The sequence below is a fragment of the Cucumis sativus genome, chromosome 2 (genome assembly GCF_000004075.3).
Source record: "Cucumis sativus cultivar 9930 chromosome 2, Cucumber_9930_V3, whole genome shotgun sequence".
Lineage (NCBI taxonomy): Eukaryota > Viridiplantae > Streptophyta > Magnoliopsida > Cucurbitales > Cucurbitaceae > Cucumis > Cucumis sativus.
This window is the reverse complement of record NC_026656.2, coordinates 10567454-10592876: the sequence shown is the minus strand read 5'-3', so window position 1 is coordinate 10592876 and position 25423 is coordinate 10567454. Positions and strand designations below refer to the sequence as shown.

General features: G+C 31.2%; 1 protein-coding gene across 6 annotated transcripts; it reads right to left on the bottom strand.

Moving 5' to 3' along the window:
- Window positions 1–5946: 5946 nt before the first annotated feature.
- Window positions 5947–11419, bottom strand: LOC101216353 (protein WVD2-like 3). 6 transcript variants are annotated; one of them, XM_031881294.1, is made up of 11 exons: window positions 11268–11419; window positions 9835–10372; window positions 9494–9582; window positions 9309–9402; window positions 9135–9206; window positions 8872–8982; window positions 8522–8749; window positions 8011–8068; window positions 7534–7729; window positions 7249–7428; window positions 5947–6403 (listed from the first exon to the last, which is right to left on the bottom strand). In XM_031881294.1, the coding sequence occupies exons 1-8, from the start codon at window positions 11369–11371 to the stop codon at window positions 8060–8062; spliced, it is 1245 nt and encodes a 414-aa protein (XP_031737154.1). In that variant the 5' UTR covers window positions 11372–11419; the 3' UTR covers window positions 5947–6403; window positions 7249–7428; window positions 7534–7729; window positions 8011–8059. The 6 variants fall into 6 exon arrangements, with proteins under 6 accessions (XP_031737154.1, XP_031737153.1, XP_031737151.1 ...); XM_031881293.1 differs by lacking the exon at window positions 8011–8068 and having other exon boundaries at window positions 5947–6242; window positions 6319–6403; XM_031881291.1 differs by lacking the exon at window positions 8011–8068.
- Window positions 11420–25423: the final 14004 nt, after the last annotated feature.

The following is a 25423-nucleotide window of genomic DNA, read 5'->3' as shown; positions in this document are numbered from 1 at the left end:
TAAATGCATAATATGTTCTCCAAATTCATAAGCCCAAAAATTACAATGATATTCATTCCATGATATTCATTACAAAATCAATACATAAATCGAGTGTTGGTCCATAATTGGAATGCCAATTGTTTTCTAAAGCATGACATGTTTTCCTGACATATTGAAACTAAATCAGAACTAAAAGCTACATATTCAAAATACTTAAGGGTGAATATGCCACTAAGAGTGCATTCGAACAATCTCACCTCAATCATAATTATCAAATGTATCATGTAATCATGAGCAATTTAAAAAAAATCGTGGTCCACTTTAGTTCTCCCATCTCTTCCTAATAGGACTGAAACAAAAAAGAAATAAATATGATTTAATTAGAAAGTTGCACCAAAAGGAACAAATGTGACCAATATGGAAAACAAGAAGAAATTACAAATGAAAAACATACAAAGGTCTCTATGTCATGTGGGAAAACACTTTAAATCACCCTAAGTCATATGGGATTGTGTAATTAAAGTTTGGAATGTGTGAGATAAAACATAAGTACCTAAAAGGCTTCCTAAACATCATAAAAGCACTTCAAAGGACTTAAGAGAGGTAGAAATTTGATTTGGAAACGTATAGTGAAATTTGGAATGTGTGATATGTGTGCTAGATAATGCATATATGTATCTAAAAGGCTTTTTAAACATGCGTAAAAGCATTCTAAAGAACTTAAGAGAGGTAGAAATTCGATTTTGGAATGCATAATTAATGTTTGGAATGTGCGAGATGTGTGTGAGATAGTACATTTGCACTTAAAAGACTTCCTAGGCATGCGTAAAAGCACTCCAAAGGACTTAAAAGAAACTTAAATTCGATTTTGGAACACACAGTAAAGGTTTGAAATGTGCGAGACATGTGCGAGATAATACATGAGTACCTAAAAGGCTTTTCAAACATGCAAAAAAGCACTTCAAAGGATGTAAGAGGCATAATTTTGATTTCAAAACCCATAGTGAAAATTTGAAATGTGCAAGATGTGTGCGAGATAAAACATAAGTACCTAAAAGTGACAATAGCATGATTGTAGTCCAAAAGTGTTCCAAATGAGTGACAACACTTTAAACAAACACATGGTGTCCACAACAAATTATTGAAGTCATTCACCAATATTTAACAAACACATTATGACTGTTGCCTAAACCACATAAGCCAGAAATGAAAAATCTACAAATGCCAAACAACTGTTTCTTTCAAGACTTTTAACGAACATATGGTGTTTACAACAAATTATTCTATCGTTCGATAGCACCACCACAACCGATCAACATAGCTTCAAAACTTCATAATAAACACATCCTCATTCACCAATGTTTAGAGGAAAGGGAATGAGAAGGTGGAGAAAATGGTAGGTGAAAATGATGGGTTTTTGTATGTAAAAATTTGAAATGGAGGTCGTTGGAGATGGAGAAAACGACAAGAAGAAAGTGAACAAAGGATAAATTAATTAAAATGTGTAAAATAGAAAATTTTCTCAATATTATCGACGTTTTCATCATTGTCGTTGCCTCACTATTGATGTTGTAGATGTGTTGAAGGACAAGGGTTCGCGGACGGGAGAGCAAGAATAAAATGATTTTGGTTTTTTTTTTTTACATTGTGTTTTAGGTTAAGGAGAGGGGAAAATTTTTCATTAAGGGAAAAATTAACCTTTCGGTCTCAATTTGTCCTAAAATTCAACCTTTTTTCAAACCTAATCCTAAAAGTTATCAACGCCCCTCCAAAATTGACCTATTTTGACATTTTTCCAACTATTATGAGGGTTATTTGTATATTTGGTCCAATTAGACTAAAATATTGTATTTAAAATAGCAAAACATAAAATTCATTGTAAATCTAACAAAATTTACTGTCAATTCATCACAAACAATGTCCAAAGAGCCCACCATTAAAGACATGAAAATTGTTTGGAGGGACAAAAATTTTCACTTTTGAAGTTGATAAGTAGATGATAAACTCGATCAATGATAGAAATCTATGAATAATAGAGATTCATAACTTGTCGTTCTAGAATTTGACGACACGAAATAATAGGAGAATTACAATCTCAAAGTACTAAAAATTTCATTAATTGAGATGGACGTCAAAATTGTAATTACACACCTCGATTTTATTGCAACGCCAACATGATTTTAGTTTTTTTAATATTATCACCTATATCAATACTTTAGATGAATGATAGGATCTTTTATCTTATTAGATGTTAGTTTAATATTACACTCCATTTGATGCAATCACACTCTTATCTCACTTGATATTCAATTAAAAAAAGTCAAACTTGTCGATTCGTAACTCTACTAAACAAAAAGTTTATAATGTAGAGAGCTCTCATCTTATATGGCCTATTTGGTATTTCTTTATACCACAAATCACTTCCACAATACTTTGCATTCTATTTTTATGCTGTTGTTCCCAAACTGAGATCATGAATGAATTTCATGAAGAAAACATTGATAACGTTTTTCCAATCCAACAAACTTGTGTGATTTTGAATTTGTCTTTTATTAGTTTAGATTTGATTTAACCTAACAAACATACAAAAAATATTTTGGTCTATTTTAATTTATTTTGATGAACTCCAAATATATTTGTTTATTGAGTGAACATTAATTTCATTTGATTTAAACAAAAATATTCCATTAACCAATTTGAACTTTTTTTTTTTTAAGAGAAAAATATAAAAATATCTCGTTTACAAGCTTTTATTAAGAAAAATTATAAATTTGGTATTTTCAACATTGCAAAAAAAAAAGTGTGGATTTGGTTTTCCACATTTCCGTTTATTTTGTTTTACCAAAACTTTTTTTCCATTAACCTAAAAAATTAGTTTTACCAAATAGAAGATTTAATTTGTTTCCTTTGTTTTACTATTTAGTTGTTTTCCGAAAATATCAAAATATTTCATTAATCATATTTTGTTTCTTTTTTAAATCGTTTTATTAGATTTAGTTTAATTTATCTAAAAAAAATTAAAATAACTTTTTCATTAATCTAAATTTTTCATTTCTTTTTTTTATGAAAAACATCTTTCTTCACTAAAGTTCAAACTAGTAGCAGAACAAGTGTATACTTCCCCATTTTTACAAACTTAAGATATTATTTGCTTTTTCAAAATTTTCTTGTTTGCTATAGCTATACGACAAATAATGATAGTTTTTTTTTTTTTTATGATAAATGAATTGAAAGTTCACACCATCACAGGTATCATGCTGCTGAGATTTACATTCTATTTGATTCTTGGTTTAATTCAACAATTTATCAATTGTATTAAAGGTAAACTTTTTCCCTCCTCTTTACCGGGTTGACTCCAGCAGTTTTAATCTAATTTGAATTGTTGAAGAAAATGATGTTTCGTGGCTTATGTTGGTTTTATCAAAATTCACTCAAAATGATTTGTGTTGTTGTTGACATTGTGATGTAGCATTTTGAAAAATACAAGTGTATTTGAATTGTGGATTAATAGGAAAAGAACATTGTGTCCAACAAACAGATTTGGATTCCAAAATAATTTATTTGAAGTTTTTAAATCCCATAATATGATATCCTCGTTAAAAAAGGTGCACTTTTAGGAGCAAATCTATTTTTTCAAAAAGCTATTTATTTGCTTACTCTCAATAATAGTTTTGAACTTACTATGATTAGGTTAAATCGTACTTCGTTTGATATTTGTGGTAAGGATTTATCTTGTGGTTGGTGTTTACGTGCATTGGTCTACAAGAAAAGTGGTGTGTGTCATTCGTGAACCCACCAATGTGTTGTTGACATTGTCAAGGTTTACTATAGGCAAGCAACATCTTGGATGATTGTTGGGTGTACAAAGTTCCTTTTTAAATTGAATGACAAGGTTCTATTACATCCACGTGATGCTATTAGCTATATGAAAAGGCATCACAGTATGAATGTAAGTTACAACAGGGCGTCGAGAGGCCATAAGATTGGTTTGAATTCTATTAGAGGTACTCCTGAGTCATCCTATGCTCTTCTGTCAGCGCATTTTCACATACACTTATTGAAAAAAAAACTCAGGTACCTTAGTTTGACAAATGCGCTGTAATTTATCTGTGATACATTTTAAATTGATAAGATGTTTAATTTTAACTTTATTCATGTGAGAAACATATACATGAGAAGAAGTTGATGAAGAAGACAGGTTTAAGTATTATTTTGTGGCTCCTACTGCTTCTTGTTTACCTATAATATCAACTAATGGTGCTTCCATAAAAAATAAACATTTTAGTACTTTACTTAATGTTTGCTCGCTTGATGGTAATTCAAAACTCTCTTTGGCTTTTGCAATTGTTGATTCAGGTTTAGCTCCATGTATCATTCAGCAGAACATGGTTTACATGTATTTCATTTGTATAAAAATCTAAGAAAGAACTACAAGTCACGTCCAATTGAAAATTCGTTTCATAAATGTGCTACTATGTACCACTATTATGTTTGAATATCACGTAAGAAAATTGAACTATATTTCTTCATCTATTTTATTATGAGTTAGAAGAGATTGATTAATTTATAGCGCATATAGTATAGATACTATTTTGTACATATGATTACATATTAATGCATTCCAATCAAATTTGTTGTCATTAAAGTGACAAATAAAGGTTCAATTATAAGTTAAATACCTAGAATTCATAGTCAGAAATACCAAATTCCAAGTAAATATCAAACGGAAAAACTTATATATGAAAATAAAGTTTATGTTTTAATTTTCAACAACTAAAAACTAATAATTAAAACTATGTTTGGTAGCCATTTTTTTTATTTTTGAAAATTGAGTCTAATCTAATTTTCTTTCGATAAACCTTAACCAAATTTCAAAAGTAAAAACAAGTTTTTAGAAACTAAAATCCCATTTGATGACCCTTTTATTTTCGTTTTTGAAAATCATGCCTATAACCACTATTTCTACCGACGGCTTGTTTATTAATAAGTGTTTCCAAAACAAAAGTTGCAAATCATTGAAAATTATAGAAAAGAAATAAACTTTATTGAAAAAAAAAAAAAGTAAGTGATTAGACAAAGTCAATTTGTTTAGCATTCAAATTTGACTTGATCACTTAAATCATCAATAAAAAAATAAATAACAACAAAAAAAAAGTTTGGATGCAGAAGTATTGTATTTAATTTTAAATTTAAAAAATATATATAAAAAAAAAAACAAATTAGTAACCTAACAAGGTTTAAATAATTACCAAACATGTCCAAACGTGTACACAAAAATAAAATTGAAATTGAGTCTTCAAACCCATCACAAAGGTATAAAATTATATATAGTTTGTTGGTCAAGGTGATGATTCTGTATATAAAACCAATAAAATTTTGTTAAATAAGAAAGAGCGTTGCACTAGTAAAGTTTCGAACCTTGAGACCAAGATATATGACCAATGAACCAAGTGCTAAGGTTTATTCTAAACGGGCAGTCAGGCACGTATGTTTTATATTTAAATATAAGTACATCTTATTGCATATTTAATAATAATAATAAAAGAAAAGTATATTACACATACACAATCCGTCCTTATGTGTATAATTGTAACAAACTCCATAGTCTAGCAATGGTTTGTGCAATTTTATCCACATTGAAAAATATGGTACTAACTTAATTTAACTAATTAAATATATTCAAGATATCATTAGCTAAATTTGTGTAAATAATAATTACATTTACTTAATAAATTTTTATTGGACAAAACAAGTCAGGTAAATATTTTAATAAATTAGTCAATTTATAAAAACATATAATTATAAGGTTATCTAAATACAGCAAACTAAGTCAAATAATTTCCCCTAATCATAATTATATTAATGTTTTTAGAATTAATATCAATTAGTTAATTTAATTATTAACTATATTAAAGTTTGAAACTCAAAGTATGAGAAAAGAAAACCCCACCTCAACCTAAAAAGTTAAACAAAAGTAGCAGAAAATTATAATGCATAGAATAGTACTTTGAAGTAAACTCCATGAAACAAAGTATGACTTTGCCTTCTTCGGCCTATACATCATTCCCTCCGACACAATCACCAGAAAAAACTTTAAAATGGAGAGGGAGATGTAAACTTACTCCTTAGTCGTCATGCACTAGATAACTGAAGAGCTGGCGAGAATGAAGCCTGGTCCGAGATCATTCGGATGAAAGATTCTCTTTTTAAGCTCATTCATACAAACGTTCTCGAACCAGTTTCCATTCTCCTCAACAAATCTAGAGAAATAAATAAATGAGAGCATGCCAATGGTTCTTCGTGCAGTTATATATATATCGAGAGATTCAAACTTACAAATTTGAAGGTCAATGATTCAGTTGTACACTCCAAGGGGTTGTACTTTTTCCACATCTACCAAATCAAGATCTTCAATTTTTAACTAAAAAGACAATCAAAACAAAACGACAGAAATAGTAAGACCGTGTTTGTTGAAATTGCAAGGGAGAGGCTGTGGTAGTTCAACAAAAAGCTTAGAAGGGTGGGCTAACATAGATAGCTATAACTAACAAGAAGATTGTTTAGTAATTAAACGTACCTAGTTGTGATCCAAACACGTAAACAAACTTTAGATAAATGTTATTAAAACAGCAAGATAGATACAGTAAAAGAAGAAAGCAAAACAGAAAATATGTGGAGCAAAGGAAAAAAAAAGAACATGTTCTAATACAGAAGTGTAGACTGGAAATTATTTAGTATAAGTTGAAATTTGCGTACTACTATTTACTAAGAAGTATTTACAATTTGTGTGCGTATTTATATGTAAACTCAGGCCTATTAACATAATCTCTTGATGCCGCTCATTTCTCATGTCAGGGCATAAAGAACGAATGGAGAATTGTCAATCATAAGAATTTGGGAAAGATATCAGTCGCAATTTGGCTGCATGCAATCAAGACAATACACTTCTGGAAGGCTAAACACCCAAAAGCCAAGGAACGGAATATTTATTTAGGAGAAAACGAGTAACAGTTCAAATACAAACATATGGACGAACAGGAAAGCACAGCCCAAGAAATTTGGGTTTGCTTGATCTATATTTGAATTTTTTTTAAAAATGAGTAATAAAAAATAAAAAACTTATGTAATGTATTAAAGTTTGCAGGTTTTGTGATTTGTAAATTTAGATCCTTACAATTCTAAACGTCAGGGTGGTAAAAAAGATCTAGTCCTGATATTCTTAAATCAAACGCATAAACAGCATCAAATCCAAGTGGAAAAGGTTACCTTGAAGTCGTCGCAAATTTTGGCATTGTAGAAGGATGATCACGACAGCTGCATCTTTTTCTTTATGAGGCCCCTCTTCTTTTTTTAACTATAGAAACTTTAGCTGTAAGGACAGACATTGAGTTCACAATTCAGATTAATGCGAGTCCCCCACTAGTGGAGAAAAGATAAGCCTTCAACCTATAAATAACACATTTTGAGAGAGATTCAGACATCTTAATGGTTGCCCAAGATCTTAAGCATGTTATACGCTATAGAAGCAAGGGCAAAAGGATTCTCTTTTACCTTAGAAAAGGGAGCCAAGCAACTCTTCAGCTGGCTGCATCGTCAAAGACAGTTGAGAGTCCAGACGATAGACTAAATGTTTTTCTTGGCTGTGGGAAAGAAGACCCGTGAGAAACTGGTTTCTCAGCTTCTGATGTTTGTGTCAAAGTGAGATTACTTCAAGTTTGTTTCAACGTTTTGCATTTATATGTATTCCCTGTCAAAATTATTATTAGGAAAAGAAAAGCAACAAAGAAGGCAAAAATGTTTACACTTACATGTCAACAATAAGTTCCTTCTTAATCTTGAATTACTCGGAAGTTAACAAACCCAACTCATGAACTAAAACGCCCAATACTTCTCAAGTACTTTGCATTTTGAGGATCCAACACCTAAATTTCAAACATTTTTTGTTCTAGCCCTTTTAGCTATTCTCTCTTAATTAGCTGAAGCAAAAATATTTTCCAGACAGGGAACCAGGACTTCTATGCAACGCACCTCGTTTTGCTTCGTCAACCATGCATGTCAATAACTGAAGTCGATACTCCTATCTCTTCTAATAGAAAGCAAAAATTAGATTAACAAACAATGGAAGTCATGTAACATAAAGCAATAAATCCACAGGAACATTATCCACTTTTATTCTCAAATTGAAGTCTAGAGAAACAAGAATGGTCAATGTATAATTTACGTACAAGAGGAAGTAACAAAGGAAACAATAGACCGAACCACATCTTAGTAGATCTCCTTCTCTCTGTTTTCCATTTTTCCTTTCAGAGGGAGGGCCCTTATAAGATAAATATTTCATCTGGAAGTAAGATACTTCCGCTTAATCAAACGATATAAATTACAGAAATTTACATCATAAATTACATAAACCACCGCAATGAACTCTTGAAAAATGCTAGATATAGTAAGCATGATAAAAGAGACTTGGAAGTTTGTCACAAACTCAAGACTGGACAGAAATATTCATATTCTTTGGACCATTTACATCAGTAGGAATCACCTCGGAAAAGGCTCCGCCTTGCTTCAGCTTGTTTTCTACAAAGCGAAAGACATCGCTCTGGTCCCCAATAACATTCAATGCAATGATATCTTTGTTGCAACTCTCTATACGGCGACCAGTTCCCTTGCCACAACTGACTTTTATCTTGTCTCCGTACGATGAATGAACAACATTGTTGCAACTCTTACGTCGGCCAAGTTTAGGTGACTTTGCACGAGTTGGTGGGAGCTGGCACTCAAACAGAGTATTATTAATGATAACTTAAGCAGACAATGAATTCATATATTCCCAATAATATGTTCTCTGTTTGTCAAGATACTGTAGGGGCCACATAAATTTGTGACAAGTACCTTTTTCAGCTCAGCCTTGGGAGGAGGCCCGTCGTGGTAGAAGCTTGGCATTGGATTTGCTTTGAATAATAAACTCTTTCTCAGTTGTTTGATAGCCGCCTCAGTCTCTTCCTTAAAATTTGGGAAGATTGGTGAAGATGTAAAAGAAGGAAAGATGACAACTTCAAAATTATATTCAGAAAGAAAAGAAAATATTTGAAAAAGAAAAAGAAAATGAGGTAGCAACAAACATCCTCCTCCACCAGAGAGAGAACATATTTTACCTTGGACCTCGTCTCACACTCTGTCTTCTCAGCCACCAGAGCCTGGAGTTTTTCCTCCAATTTCGAATTAAACTAGATAAATGAGAAAAAAAATGTAGTAAGAATGCAGGATAAAGATTAGTATGGAAATAGTTGAGTACAAAGAACGATAGGATAAACTGGGAATGGTCATACCTCCTTCCTTTTCTCTGCACGCTCTGTGCATCTAAATGAAGGAGCTGATGCAACAGTAATTCTGGTCTTGATAGCCCGAGATGATGCTGCACTGCTACCAATCAATAAGCAAAAATCAATTTTAGAGCAAATGGAGAAGATTATATCTATTAGCAAATAAAAAAGTATAAAGATAAGAAAGATACATGGAAACTACCGAGCAGGAATCTTCCTCATCAGCATGCTTCTTGTTAGTAGGTTGCAGTGGTTTCCTCAGCACCCGGGGTGATGCGGGCTGCAGGAAGTAAAAGCAAATTCTTTGAGCCATATATAGGCGTACAACTAAAACCAGTATTTCCTGAGCCACAAGGCACTACACTCTAATTTATACAAACCAAAATAGTTATTTAGGATTATAATTAATAACCATCCCTTAAAGTGAAGGCAGTGGATAAAGTAAGAAGCTTTTTGACCATGAGGAGTTGAATTAAACACATCCTGGGAACTACGTTGAACACTAGTAGAATTATGTTCCATTAGAAGGCACCTGATTTGATTTGGTCTTTGCAGGCCGAACATTGTTTTTGGTAGATTTTTCAGTGGTGATAGCATTGGGAGATCGAGTACCACATGAAGCACGCTTTTCTGTTGCTAAGGCAAAGGGCTGCGGAACAGTGTGTCTTGTACGAACATTTCCAGCAGAAGATTTCGATGAGTTCACAGTTAAAAGAGATTTTTCATCATTCTTTCCTTCTTGTAGTACCTTCTCCTCCAGTCTCTCTTTCTCATTCTTCGAGCTGACCACATTTTGTTGTTGGTCAGGTTTCTCTGAAAGGTGCAGTTCAGGAATCTTGATTGATTTTTCATTTGTGCATTCCTTCACTTCATATTCCTTTGCTTCGCTTCCCTCTTCTGAATTGTTGATATCATGATCTCCATTTATTTCCCCAAACGACTCCATGACATCTTGATGACTGAGGCTGTCCTCACAAGATGAAACATGAGAAACTCCTCCAGTGGAATATGTTATTACAAGATCTGGCTCTTTGTCCATGCAAACATCTGTACCATCCATCTCCATAATACTGCAATGATGAAATTTGTGACTATGGATTCTATAGGATCACAATTTGAATTAGTACACAAACTACAATAAAATTAAACACATCAATGCACATCCCTACTGCATATATGAGAAAATCCAAGGTTGTTCTTATCGAAAACAATATTTTGAGAGAGAGGGAAGGAAAATTGGAGCTACACTAATTTGTCAGTTGTATAAAAATGAACTATATGATGTTAAATCACTACTCCCCCCAAAAATTTAAATGGATAGGTACCGATAAATTATCAATATTTTAATACTCTCCCTCACTACTCACTACTGGGATTGAAAATTCGTAAAAGACCAAACAACTACAAATCAATATTGATTAGGGTGGAAATGGCATTACCCTCCCGCTCTCCCACACCAATACCATCTTATATCACCATTCAACTCGAAAGCTTAAACAGATTTAAACCTATGATAGCAAGTCACTAGATTATTTTCTATAGTAACTATAATTATCAAATATCTCATCATGCCATAAAAATATATTTAGCTTCATAAAATGCACAAATAGGTAGTGGGCATTACCTTAATTAACATTTATCTAACCAATACCGTAACCATATATACAACTTCCCAAACGAAAGCAGTCTTTATGAATGAACTAAATATATACATATATATAGATTATGATGATCGACAACACAACCTCTCAATCATAAAGAAATCATATATGTCTCCCGTATCAACAAATCATTTTGAATATTTAGCAGCAGATTAAGCAACAAAATGTAGCGACAAGAAATCAAGAGAACATCAACACATTGTGATAGTAAAAAAAGTGGATCGAGAGACAGCAACCAGATCTAACTATTACATCAATAGAAAGAACCATTGTGCAAAATGTAGAAGAAGAATGGAAACGATACCTGTGGATTGCTTGGGATTGTACTAAAGCATCAGAGTGAAGTCGCGATTCCAAGAACGGTGTCGAAGTGCGTCCTGTTTCTGTTCCTTGTTTATATAAACCCATTGCCGCGTCGGTGCCGACTCTCGTTTTTTAACGGCGCCATTACCCGTTTTTTTTTCATAATTATTATTTATCTCATTTAGAAAGGAAAAGGATGAAATTTTTAAAAACTTATACTTATTTAAATTGTACTTTAAAAAAAACGAAAAGCGAAAAAAAAAAAACTATATAATTTAATATTTCCATTGTTTTAAAATAGACCATCTAAATTTGAATCCTATGGGAAAGATTAAAGTGAAACTTTCACTTTGCAATCAATGTGAAAATTTGAAAATTAACATTTTAAATTGTTGAAGCCTTTCAAGATAGTACTATTCTCCAAACAAACTTACTTAGTTTAACTCTTTTTAAATATAGCACAATATAACAAAATATAGTTGATTATCTATAATAAACTATGATAAACTACTATGTCTATTTGTATAATGAAATACACAAATAATATCTATCTTAGCTTAATAAATTGTAATATTTTGTTATATGATAAACTCATTTAAAATATTTTTTTTTCTATTAGGGTTATTTAATTTCACTAAACATACTTTTTAAGAAATAATTAGTATTGAATTTAAATAAATGGTAAAACTAATGAATTTTTTATCTAATTGAAGACAGAATTAAATAAAAAATATGTAGAAGTTTTGTTTGAAAACATCTAAAGCTTAGCTCACGAACCATAAATAAAGAAGATTTTATTGTACTAATTTTTTTTTTCTTTTTTCTTTTGTCTAATTGTAAACCAATTAGTTTCTAAGAAAATGTGAACACCATCCCCAAATCCATGTAAAAAATATGAAAGGTAGGTGCTAAACATAATTTAAATTATTAAATCATATGTCTTCAATTAAGAGACAAGAAACTTAAAGTACTAAGAGAATTGGACTTTCTAGTTCATTGTCTTGGTGCTGGTAGGCTCTTTTTTTTTTTTTTTTATGTTCATGATAGTTTGTAATCTTTTAATTTGTTTGATTCTTTATTGAGGAAGGGCCTTGCAACTTATCAATATGGTATATATGATTCTTAATTATGAATACTATATGGTTTGATTCTTAATTGTCAATATCATATTGTTAACAATTTAGTACAATAGTTATCTTAGATGTAGATGACTTTTTATGTTCTAAAATGCTTGTTTTTCTCCTTCAAATGGTTCTTTGATTATGGCCATTTGTCTTTTAGGAATCTAAAAAAAACTATCTAGATTGGCGTATTATGTGATTGTAGAGATCGAAAAAAAAACTGTTGGGAAGTCTTTTTTGTCATAATACCCATTGAATTTTGTATCTTAAGAAATGAATGGTATCTTCGTTGGGTCTTCTTTAATTTAGAGTTATTATTTGTAGATATTTTTATAGTATGGTTGGTAGCATGGGACAAGTTACAGGTGCAACCACATATATACCATTTGTATATTGTTGTTATATTGTTTTGTGTTCTTTATAGATGACTAGTCTTGTAACTATTTATTCTTTGGATTATTCAACTAATCGGATGATATTTAGGAAAAAAGTGCTCTAGTATAGATCAGGATTGTTTTCCTTGGAGTTTTTAACATGTCATGAATTCAAACTGAAACATTCATCTTATCTGCCAGTAAGAAAGTTTTGGAGAATGACTAGCTTGGTGTGTACAATCACCTACTTTAATTAGCAGCCATGTCAAGTTATTTTTCAAGTCATTAGCTTTGATATGCGTTCCACCTGCCCTAGTGAGTTCTTTGTGGGTTCTCTTATTGGAATTTCTTTTTAGTGAATTGTTTTTGTTAGCGTTTGTGTTTTTTGTTTGCCTTAACCTTAAATAAATAAAAGACTAGAATCTTCTATTCTCACTAACAAATTTTATTAAATTATTAATTACATTGGAGCTAGTGATCAATAATTATTGAGATGTATTGTCAACAATGCATATGAACAACTAGTATGTAAGATTACAAACAAATCACATCATTTTAATTATTTATATGTAAAATTCCCAACCTTTCATTAAGCTAGTTTGTACACCAACCAATGAAAGAAAACACTAATTAACACAATATTTTATATTGGTTATGAACAAAACATGTCATTAAATAAGATATAGAAGGTATCCAAACAATATTATTCAATTGTTACACCTAAAACACAATAATATAAATGTAATGCAACATAATTTAAGTAGAAATATTCCCTAAAGAGAAATTTGGTAGTGAAGAATAATATTATATAAAATCTCTAAATGAATATAGTATTATGGATGAATTTCTAAAAATAATTGAAGGATTAGTTGAATTATGAGTCATTTAAATGGAAAAATAAAGAGGGTTAGGGTTAAATTAGTAGATGAGAAAGGGGCATGTGTGTGTAAAAAGAGGTCCATGTCTTAACTAAAAAGTAAAGAAAGAGAAAGATGTTGCATCTAAAATAATTGATTAGGCCCCATATTTGATTATTGCTTCTTAACCCTTTTGATAATGTCTCATCAACCTCCAAATTAATTAATTTTTTTTCAAACCCACTTCCCTACCTTATACCACATTTATAATTATCTATTTATCTCTCTCATTAAAATAAATTAAAATGGAAAAACAAACTATTAAAAGTTATGTAACTAATAGTTATATATATGGAATATATTATATGAGTAATTTCATTGCTTTTTATATTCATTCTTTTTTTAATGTTGGAAATAAGTTCTTTGTTGACTTCAATTGCTCAGCTTTATTGTTTGGAGTCTGTCCCTTATAAATCATCGTTTTTAAAAATTATGCACATATTTTTTCTTCTATCTTTTTAGTTAAATTCTAATCTTCCAAACGTTATCCAATATAAATCAAAATATTTACAAAATACAGTAAATCGATACTAAATATTACTATATTTATAAATATTTTAAACATTTTTGTTGTTTAAGACAATTTTTCTTTTCTTAATTTTAAATTTTGGCATAAATTTTTAAAATTTTAATAAAAAGATTAGATAACGAAACAAAAGAAAATGTTTACAAACTTCCTTTTTTTTTTTTTTTTATCAAATGAAGCTTTAAAGTGACTACTGCAACCTAAAGAAGAAAGAAGAAAAAAGGTTGGAATATCAAGAAATTGATTATTGAAAGTTAAAATAAAACTAGTCCTACCCACATTAATAATTAAAAAGAATGCATTTGATTTTCTCTTTCTTTGAAAAGGAATTGTTATGCTCCCATATAATAATAACAATGAAAGCAAATCCAGGAGAGAAAGCAAATAAAAAAGGTTGGGAATGATTATACCATATTATATATAAAATAATATAATGTTTAATTAGGTGAGGACAATAAAAAAGAATTGACACATATGATTGAAGTATATAATTTGATGCCAACTCTTATGTCTTATCTTAAATGGGATGACATATTTAGGAATTAGGATCCGATACTTAATTGAGATAAAATAAAAATAACAAATGTTTGTTATTGGAAAGAAGGAGGGTGGAGGCGGCGGACGGTGGCTCAACCGCAAGCGGAAGGTTCAAAAGGAAAAGCCAACCACCGCACTGCTCCGGATTAAAGAGAAGTAAAGAGATATATATTGCAATGATTAATTTTAACCCTAGTTGAAATTGATGAAGTATAGAAGATTTAAGATTTAATTAGTTAGGAAATTAAAGTTTGTGTTACATAAAAGATGCTTATTAATTTATTAGACACACTATAAAGTTGAAGTAGTAAATAGAAACAAAAATAAATTAATTTTAAAAATAGTTAAATTATTATTATGGATGCGATTGGTTTGGTTTGGTTGAAGGAATGAGTTGAAATAGAGTCGCATTAAAGGCAAAGTGGGCCATTGTGGAACCACACTATTTGATGCTAAAAGACTCTACAAATGAGTTTGATCCTTCCAATTTCCATACTCTTATTTCAATATTTCAACTTTTAATTGTCTTTAACCACAACTCTATATATATCTTTAATAAATTTCAAATTTCAAATTTCAAATTTTCTTTTAAAAAAAATCATTTTTGTTTAAATATCAAGAGTTTTAAAATTCACTTTAAAATAGTTTTGAGTGAAAGTTTTTAAATTAAACCATTATCTTACCTAGTTTATTTATTATTATTTTTTAATGTTTTCAACTTATACTCAAACAGACATCTATCATTTTTGTAATATATATATTAATAAATATTTATCTGAATCTATAATTGATATAAAGTAAAATTCTCATATATCTGTAAATATTGTTTTAAATAGAAAAAAGTTTAATAATTTTTCTAATAAATCTTAAAATTTTAAATTTAGTTAAAAGAGACATTTTTAAATATGTTAAAATAATTATAAAATATAGGAAAATTTTAAATTCTATTAATGGATGTGTAACATCATTTATCATGAAATTTTTAGAAAAATGTATTGAATAGTTTTATCATTTTAAATTAAAAAAAAAGGGAGAGAGAAATAATTTAACATATTATTTATTGTGCATTAATTTTGACACAAAATCCCCACGGACGTTTCAATTCTGATGATTAAATGGCAGTATGTGGATTGTAGGTGATCATTTGGATTTATCCATTGGTAATAGCTGGGTTTTTCTTTTCTTTTTCAAGCCTTGTTTATTATATATATATTTATTATTATCATTATTATTATTATTATTATTATTATTCAGAACTTTGAAGGGTTGTTTGAATTGTTTAAAATATATTTGTTTTAATAATTATGTTTATCCTATTAGGGCACCAAACCCCCTAACCTCCCTTTTTAAGTTTGAATATATATATATATATATAATTTTGATTTTAGAAATAAAATAAGGTTTGTTATGGGTCTAAAGATTGAATGAATTGTCATTCTTAACTTTTGTGGCTTTAGACCAAAGAACAATAATGGTTCCTCCTAGATGAAGGAATTTTGTTTCTTTCCTTTTTTTAATTATTTTTTAAAAGTTGTGATATGGTGAATATGTACGAAGTTTGGAGCATTATGAATAATAATATATTAAAAATAGTTATATACTTTAGGATGGTGCCCAATAATTTTGTAGAAAACGATGTCACATTCCTGTTAGGAGTTTCCTTTTAATACACTGGTTTTTTTATTTTGAAAATATACCCAGTACAGTTATAATAGATTACTAAACTATCATTAAAGTTTGTCAACATATAACACTTTATTTGTTACTCAAATATATATGTGAAATTTAATATTTCGAGCATAATTTTAAAATATTTACAAATAGAGCAAATATTAATCACTCAATTGGTAAAACTTTTTAAATTACGAGTTTACCTTTCAATGCATGCGTTATCTATCATAGATAGCAATTGATAGCATGTTATTCCCTCTTATTTGAATCAACTATAAACAATACTAATATTCAAGCACATGATACGAAAAAAAATAAGATTGAAAAACTTAAACGAGGTGAGATGAGTAAAAGTCCACAAATCAAAGTAAAAATCTCACCCAAATAAGTGTGTATATATATACTATATGTAAATAATCTTGTCAGCAAATGACAACAATATAGATATCTAACTAAGGCAACTCTAAAAGAAATATATACTTATTAGATTGAAGATCATTGTAAACAATAACATTTTAGCTTCATCAAACTACAAATTGACCTACAAATAATGTTGAAAAACACTACCATACGATATGGGAATTCAATCCGTATGAAATGGGCTTCTTTTCTTTTAAATTATACACTAGTTGGCTGCTTTAGGTTTTTAATAATAATAAATAAATAAAATTGATGGTTGGTCTTTACACTACTTGAATAAAAGACCCAACGAAAATCTTTTATTGGAACGGGTACTACGAATAATTCGTTGAAACATAGATTAAGTGTTTGAATCTGGACGCCTAGGACCAAATGTCTGGACAAGTTGAACGATTGGATAAAACGCTTGAAATTTTGTTGCCTGGTGGAAATTTATGTTGTTAACTTCAATGTTTGGAGTAGGAATACGTTTATAAGTGAATGATTGGTGATGAAACACATAGATCTTGTCGTCTGAGTTTGGATGCTTAAGTTATGCGACCTAAAATTGTAAACAAAAACATATTAGGAATAAGGTTGAGTCGTGAATCACACTTTCTTTTCAACGTTTCACGGCCCTACTCGGAGTGCAAACAATATTCTAATAATGCCACGAGAGAAAAATATAAAGGAAAGTTGAAAAGAAAAGGAGATGAAGACATAGGGCACAAGGCAATATTCTTCGCTATGTATTAACCAAACAACATATACAGGCATCACAAACTTTGACAAGAAAGGAAATAAAAATACAAAAGGGAAGAGAAAAGGAAATCATTATAGATCTAATATCTACGGAAAAAGGAAGACCAAAATAAATGAGTTTCTATATTTTTACAAATATCAAAAATAAAACAAGTGGAGAATGCCAAAAGTTTTATGTTCTAACATCCTTCCTCAAACAAGAGGGTGATGAAAGATCACACGAAGTTTGGATCGAATGTCATAAAACTGTGTCTCAGCTAAAGGCTTAGTGAGGTTGTCGGCAAGCTGGTGTAGAGAAGGCACATACGTACATCCAACTCCTTAGCGAGAACTTTATCTTGAATAAAAGGAATATCCAATTCAACATGTTTACTTCTAGAGTGAAACACAGGATTGGCAGCAAGAGAAAGGACACTTACACTATCACACCAGATGATAGGAGTTTTGGATGGACTAAAACCAATTTCAGATAAAAGAGACATGACCCAACTTAACTTATGAGCAAGGGACCAGTACTAAAATTCAATACAAGAACGAGCAACAATATGTTGTTTATTAGACTAAGAGATAAGAGACGAGCCAAGAAAAATACAATGTGCAACAATAGACTTATGATCATTAGGACTGCATGCCCAATCAACATCAGTGTAGGCAATAAGAGATAAATTATCTGATTTTTGTAAAAACATGCCATAATATAAAGTACCCTTAAGATAACGAAGAACTCGTTAAATGGCTTGCCAATGTACATAAGTGAGATTTTGAAGAAATTGACTTAGCTTGTTAACAATATATGCAATGTCAGGTCGAGAATGGGTCAAATACTGAAGGGAACCTAAAACAGTGCGATAAATTGTCAAATTTTCCATAGGAGTTCCATTATATAGTGATAACTGCTTACCAGTAATAGTTGGTGTGGGGCATGGTTTAATATGAGCAAGGTCAACATGTTCAAGAAGATCAAGGATGTACTTGGTTTGGGTGAGATGGATGCATTGCTCTGTTAGGTGAACTTCAACACCAAGGTAGTAGTGCAAGTCTCCCATGTCTTTGAGGACAAATGTGTGACTGAGCTTAACTATAAATTTATTAATTAGAGTGTTATTGGAATATGTCACAAGAAAGGTAGTGAGAAAAAACAAGAGTTATATGCTCTTGAATTTGGAAAACCCCACTGAAAAAATGTTGATCGAAGCTTATCAAACCAGGCACGTAGAGCTTGTTTAAGACCATACAAATCACGATTTAATTTGTAGACATAATTTTGTCAATTTGGATCCACAAAACCTCTTGGTTGTTTCATAAACACAGTTTTTTCAAGATGCCCATTAAGAAAGGTATTATTGATCTCAAGTTGACGAATATCCCATTGTTTTGAGGCAGCAAGAGCCAAACTGAGATGAATAGTTGTTGATGAAAACCCTTGGTAACTAGTTGTGCCTTGCATTTATGGACAGTTCCATCATGATGACGTTTCACCTTAAACACCCATTTATTTCCAATCAGATTGTATTTGGCAAAAGAAGGAACAAGAATCCAAGTGTCAATTTTGGATATGACACTCATTTCTTCATTCATAGCAGCACGACAATGGCTATATTGAAGAGCTTGAGAGGTAGAACGTGGTTCAACATTAAGTAGAGATGCACCCTCAGGAGAAACATGATAGACATATTTGGGGTTAGGCTTAAAAACGCCACTTTTGGATCGTGTGAGATTGGGATGCTTGAGGAAGTTCATCAAAGAGCAAACTATCAGGAGGAAACAATGTGAAAACATTAACAGTTTCACATGAAGCTATACGAGGTTCTAGATTTACCACTTCCTGAGAGGTAGATGGTTAGGTAGGTACTTTTGTGAGTTATCTTGATGTCAAAATGTTGTATAAAAATAAGAACCACACAATCATAATTTGTTGTCATAAGTTAAATATAAATCTATAAAAGATACCTTACATTTTTAGTAAGAAGAGAGAAATTTGTTAAAAGAGTAGAGTTTATCTAATGTATAAATGAAAAGTTATTCACGTCACGCCCCGCCCCAAAGGTCACTTCATACGACCAAGTGGAGGCGTGCCGCCTAGTCGCTCATCGTGCGTTCCCTTGTGAAATGACATTGTGAACACCTAGTAAGCACAACAACTTCATAGATTACAATTTTAATCGTGAAAGCCAAACATGAGAGAAATAATAAAACTTCATTATTAAAAAAAGATAAGGGTATATTTTTTCATTGGTACACAAGTCCTCCAATATGGGATGAAAAACAGACCAAAAAATGACTCCACTTTACTGCCTAACTCCTACATGCGATGCAGAATTACAGTGGCCACTACCAAAATGATGAGAGTACAAGGCACAAAAGGCGATCAAGGTTGGAATGTAAACAGCAGATGTCCTTCATTACATGGGGCGGGGATATAAAAACAAACATTTGTGTTTGTGTATAGCCATCAAATCAAATGGTGATTTTTTGGGCAAAAATTAAATTTATTATGAATTGAACTTGGAGTTTTTCCTTGAAGTTTCAGTTGGGTAATTTGAAGGACATATCCTGTGATTTTTTTTTTTTCCAATCAAGGTTGAATTCGTTTCAACCCCCATTTTGGGTAAGTTAACTTGGGAGAATATTTGGAAGTTAGTCATTATCAATTTTATTAATTGAGTTAATAAAATTTTCTTTACTGTTTAGGAACTGTTGTTGTCAATCAAGATCCACAAGCTAAGGTTAAGAATAATGTAGTGATTGCCTACTTCTTTTTACTCAAATTTGAACATCCAAATAGCTTGTATGAAACTCTGTCATTTCTGTATAAAAACGAATATCAATATTATCACTAAGATATCCTATATTAGGTCTTGCTTGTCTATTACACAATCTATGTTTTAAATATGACAACATTGGTCCTGAATGGATTATTTTTCGTACCAATTTCTAACTAAATAAAGCACCTCGAGTACACTAGTGTTATCGAACTTAACATATTAAGAACAAAGAAGTTTGGCATATGTTCAATGAAATATCCAAATAGTACTTATCATTAACCAAATGAGTTTGTCGTTCTCTTACTTTTTCCAAGTAATATTTATAGTTAACAAAATAGTATTTATAAACTCAATCAATTTCATATCACAAGAGGTTAATTATCAAACGTTTATACATGAGGACCTTGCTCAATCAATAAAGAACAAATACAAAGTTTCAGTTGTAAGTTAGCGCCTTATATATGACTTCGTACCTTTTCACGACATGGATAATGGAAAATTGATACAGATTTGTGTGAGACGTAATGAAGCTTTATTTTTAAAACTTATCCTTATATTTCTTTAAAATGTTTTCATAATTAGCATATCTTATTAGTAACATTCCATCAATAAACAAGTCTCCCCGTTTACACATCTATAGTCGAATAACGTTTTTTAAAATGTCTATACTTTATCCTCCTCCACGACATCGATTGATTGCAGAGCAACCTCTATTGTAGGGGTTTGCCTCCTCCACTTTATCCCTTTTAGGACAAGTTGGAGGTGGAGAAGGTTGATTGCAAGGATCGATAAATTTAAGGTGTTTTGTCTCTGCTGCTACCTCTTGGCCCACGACCAACATGCTTATTAAGGCCAAACATATCAACCACGATTTCATGCTTTTTTTATTGTCGGCACGAGATGTTCTTGCGATTGTTTTGTATATTCATTAGATGATTTCTCTATTAGTTTTCTCTGACATTTATAAGTTCCATTATGGTTGAGAACACATAGAATGATGCAGGAAAGTGGGGACCTATAATAGGTAGATGGTTAGGTAGGTACTTTTTGTGAGTTGTCTTGATGTCAAAATGTTATATAAAAATATGAACCACACAATCATAATTTGTTGTCATGAGTTAAATATAAATCTATAAACAATACCTTACATTTTTAGTAAGAAGAGAGAAATTTGTTAAAAGGAGTAGAGCTTATCTAATGTATAAATGAAAAGTTGTTATTCATGTCCCACCCCGCCCCAAAGATCACTCCATGCGACCAAGTGGAGGCGTGCCTGCCGCCTAGTCGCTCATCATGCGTCTCCTCGTGAAATGACATTGTGAACACCTAGTAAGCACAACAACTTCATAGATTACAATTTTAATCGTGAAAGCAAAACATGAGAGAAATAATAAAACTTCATTATTAAACAAAGCTAAGGGTATATTTGTTCATTGGTACACAAGTCCTCCAATACGGGATGAAAAATAGACCAAAAATGACTCCACTTTACTGCCTAACTCCTACGTGCGATGCGGAATTACAGTGGCCAATACCAAAATGATGGGAGTACAAGGCACAAAAGGCGATCAAGGCTGGAATGTAAACAACATATGTCCTTCATAACATGGGGCGGGGATATAAAAACAAACATTTGTGTTTGTGTATAGCCATCAAATGGGAATCTTTTGGGCTAAAAATTAAATTTATTATGAATCGAACTTGAAGTTTTTCCTTGAAGTTTCAGTTGGGTAATTTGAAGGACATATCCTGTGAATTTTTTTTTTCCAATCAAGGTTGAATTCGTTTCAACTCCCATTTTGGGTAAGTTAACTTGGGAGAATTTTTGGAAGTTAGTCATTATCAATTTTATTAATTGAATAAAATTTTCTTTACTGTTTAGGAACTGTTGTTGTCAATCAAGATCCACAAGCTAAGGTTAAGAATAATGTAGTGATTGTAGTGATTTCCTACTTTTTTTATTCAAATTTGAACATCCAAATATCTTGTCATTCAAGACCAATCTTGTCATTTTTAAAACATAGATTGTGTAATAGACAAGCAAGACCTAATATAGGATGTCTTAGTGATAATATTGATATTCATTTTTATACAGAAATGACAATTTGGATCTTTCACAATTTCACGAGTAGTAATAAAGGTTGTTGTATTATTGTTCACTTGACTATTGTTTGCTCTTGAATTGTTAAATTCCTCTTTAAAATGATGGTAACAAACAATAGCTCATGACCAAATTTTCCACAGATCTGACAAGTGGGTTTATAATTATTACTTCTATGACTATTATTGAACCTACATATGCCTCGTCGATTTTGAAATGTGCCACCATTAACACTCTTACCTCTTCCTTGAGATTGATTGTTGTGAAAGGTAGGGTTGTTACTCTGATTTCGAGAGTTATATCCTGGAAAACGACGTTATTGCTCATTCTTAACATTTCTGGTTTGCCGGCTATAAACATAATTGATACTAGCATCTCCATTAGTATTAACAACATTTAAGCAAACTATTTTGGTTTCAAATGTTACCAAGGTTGAATAAACATCAAACATTGGAGTAACGAGGGGTAGAATAAAACATTAGTTTAAAAATAAATTAAAAAGTATTTTCAATTTAAGATTTGAAATTTGGCCACCGTTTTTTAAATGGGTGTTGTGAGGTGCTAATACCTTTCCCACACTCAAATGACTCCCGAACTCAACTCAATTTTTTCGCAGACCATTTTTTTTGTTTACTTTATTTCAGTGTCCAATCACACCGTAAAAAAGATTGGTGGCGACTCCTGTTTTATTTTAAAATTAGCTCTTTTGAGGACGTCGGCCACTCCGCATCGTCTCGGGCACGTGGCGACATATATTATTTAATTAATAAAAGTAAAGTTAGAAGTATTTTGTTATAGGTTCGTGTAGGAAGTTAATTGATCGTATGGAAAGTTAGCCAATGGTTGAAGGAGTAGACAATCGTTTGAAGGTAGAAAGCTAAACAGTAGTCAAGTTAGAAATGAAAAAGAAAAAACAATACAATCTGACAACTCGATCCATATTTTTCGAGTTGGGTTTGAAAATTAATATGAGTTATTTAGGTTGTCAACCGAACCAACCCAAAAATATAGATTGAGTTGAGAATGCCTTATAGTCCAACTTACATATACCAGCCATAAAGGTACAATTGGACAACCGTGTTATTATCCAAATTTTATGGACTAAAAATGTAATTTAGCCTTTTAACTATAAACACAGTACTTTGGTACTAATCCTTTAATTTGCCACCCAACTTCATTTCTTCTCTTGCTTTTTCTTAGTAATGCAAATTTGACATAATTAATTAGGATGTCTCAAATTAGATAAGTAATTTGACCTAAAGTGAAGATAAAAGATTTTCATGGCTATCGAAATCAACTATAAGATATGAGAATGTAAAACGAAACAAATATGGAAAATCCACTAGCGCGCTTAGATGAGCACTTGTTTTAAACTTCCAAGTTCCTCAGCACAGGTGAAGAAGGAGGAGTCTGATTTGCATGAATGAACTCAGGTAACCTTCTGAATTCAACCTTCACATTTCTTCATCTTAACTAGATGCCTTGTATTGCACTTTACATTTGCTTTCGTTACTACTTAGAGTGAAGCAATTATGGAGATAGGAAGAGTAGGAAACTTGTTTTGGTTAATTTGAGTAGTCCTAGCCTTTGCAAATGGATGAGCGACTTTCAGTTTGTACCAATGATTCTTCAACGTGATTATTAGGGAAATTGGAAGCTTAAGCCTTAATACAGTCTTCATTTGCGGTAGGTTTTGAATTATTTGTGCTGGAGTGTAATAGTCATTAGAAACATATTTGCGAATTAGCTGTGTTTCGATCACTGTGTTCGTTGAGGAGGTAAAACCGATAAAAGAAACATAGATTTGGTGGTGGATGTGAATTGATTTTCTTAATTGGTTGTCTTGAACCGTAACCAACTATTTCTGTAATTGTTCCCTCTCCTTATCTGCAACCAACTGGAGTGTTCTTCTTGTGTAATCTGATTTGGGTTTCAGGTGGAATAGTTCGTCACGTACTCACCCCATTTCGACAGTGTCAATATTCTTTTTCTCATATCTAACAGGAAGAAAAGAAAATGCGCGAAGCTAAGGGTTCTAACGTTGGTGACCACCTATTTAAAATATTAGTTCATCAGTTTAATTTCATGGGAATCTTGTAGGATTATTTGATTGTCTCATAGAACTAGCCATAAAACGTTTGAACAAATACAAACAGAGATAGTTATTTAAAATTTTAAAACAAAAAAACCTAGGTTATGGCTGTTTAATACTTGTAATCCAGTGCAATATTTTATATCGGATTTTAAAGCATATCTATAGCTAGGTTGCTTGCTTTACATGGCTATGGCTCCCTACTTCCTTGGTATCATGAATGCAAGTGATGAGCTAGATGAAAGTTATGCTTTCAATTGTTCGTCTGTTTTGTTTTGTTTTGAGTTATGTATTATCTAGTTTTTGTTTTGGCTTAAGTTATGTATTATCTAGTTTTTCAAGTTGCAAGTTTTTTCCTACAGATGCATGCTATTTTGTCAAATGATATGGAAAGAAAGTTATCTTTTGAAGTTGGGCATCTGATAGAATACCGTTGCTTTCTCATTGGTTATCGGGGTGCTTGGTTCCGATGTAAGGTAGAATCATATTTTCACTTGGAAAGGCTAATTATTGAAGCTCTAGAATGTTAAATAATATCTATGCGACTTAACAACATGTACATGGTATGTTTATAGAGTAAAACAAGCACTGAAAATTGGGTTGTTGTATGGGTAAAGTTGTATTCAGTTATACATATTGACAAGTTTTCGGATTTTGTTTTTGCACACTCTGTAAGCTTAGGTTGGATTTCTTTCCTAAAGGATTAATGTTTGAGAACAAGTGTGGACATACCTCTAGCCTCTAACCTATGTATATAAAGATGGTTCTGCTTTCAGTAGTTAATTGGTTTATAGGACTTCATCGTTTCTCTTTCAATTTTTTTGCCAATCAATGAAGTATAGTGTCCACCGTCTAGTAACTGATGAGGAGATAGATAGATAAAAAAGATGAA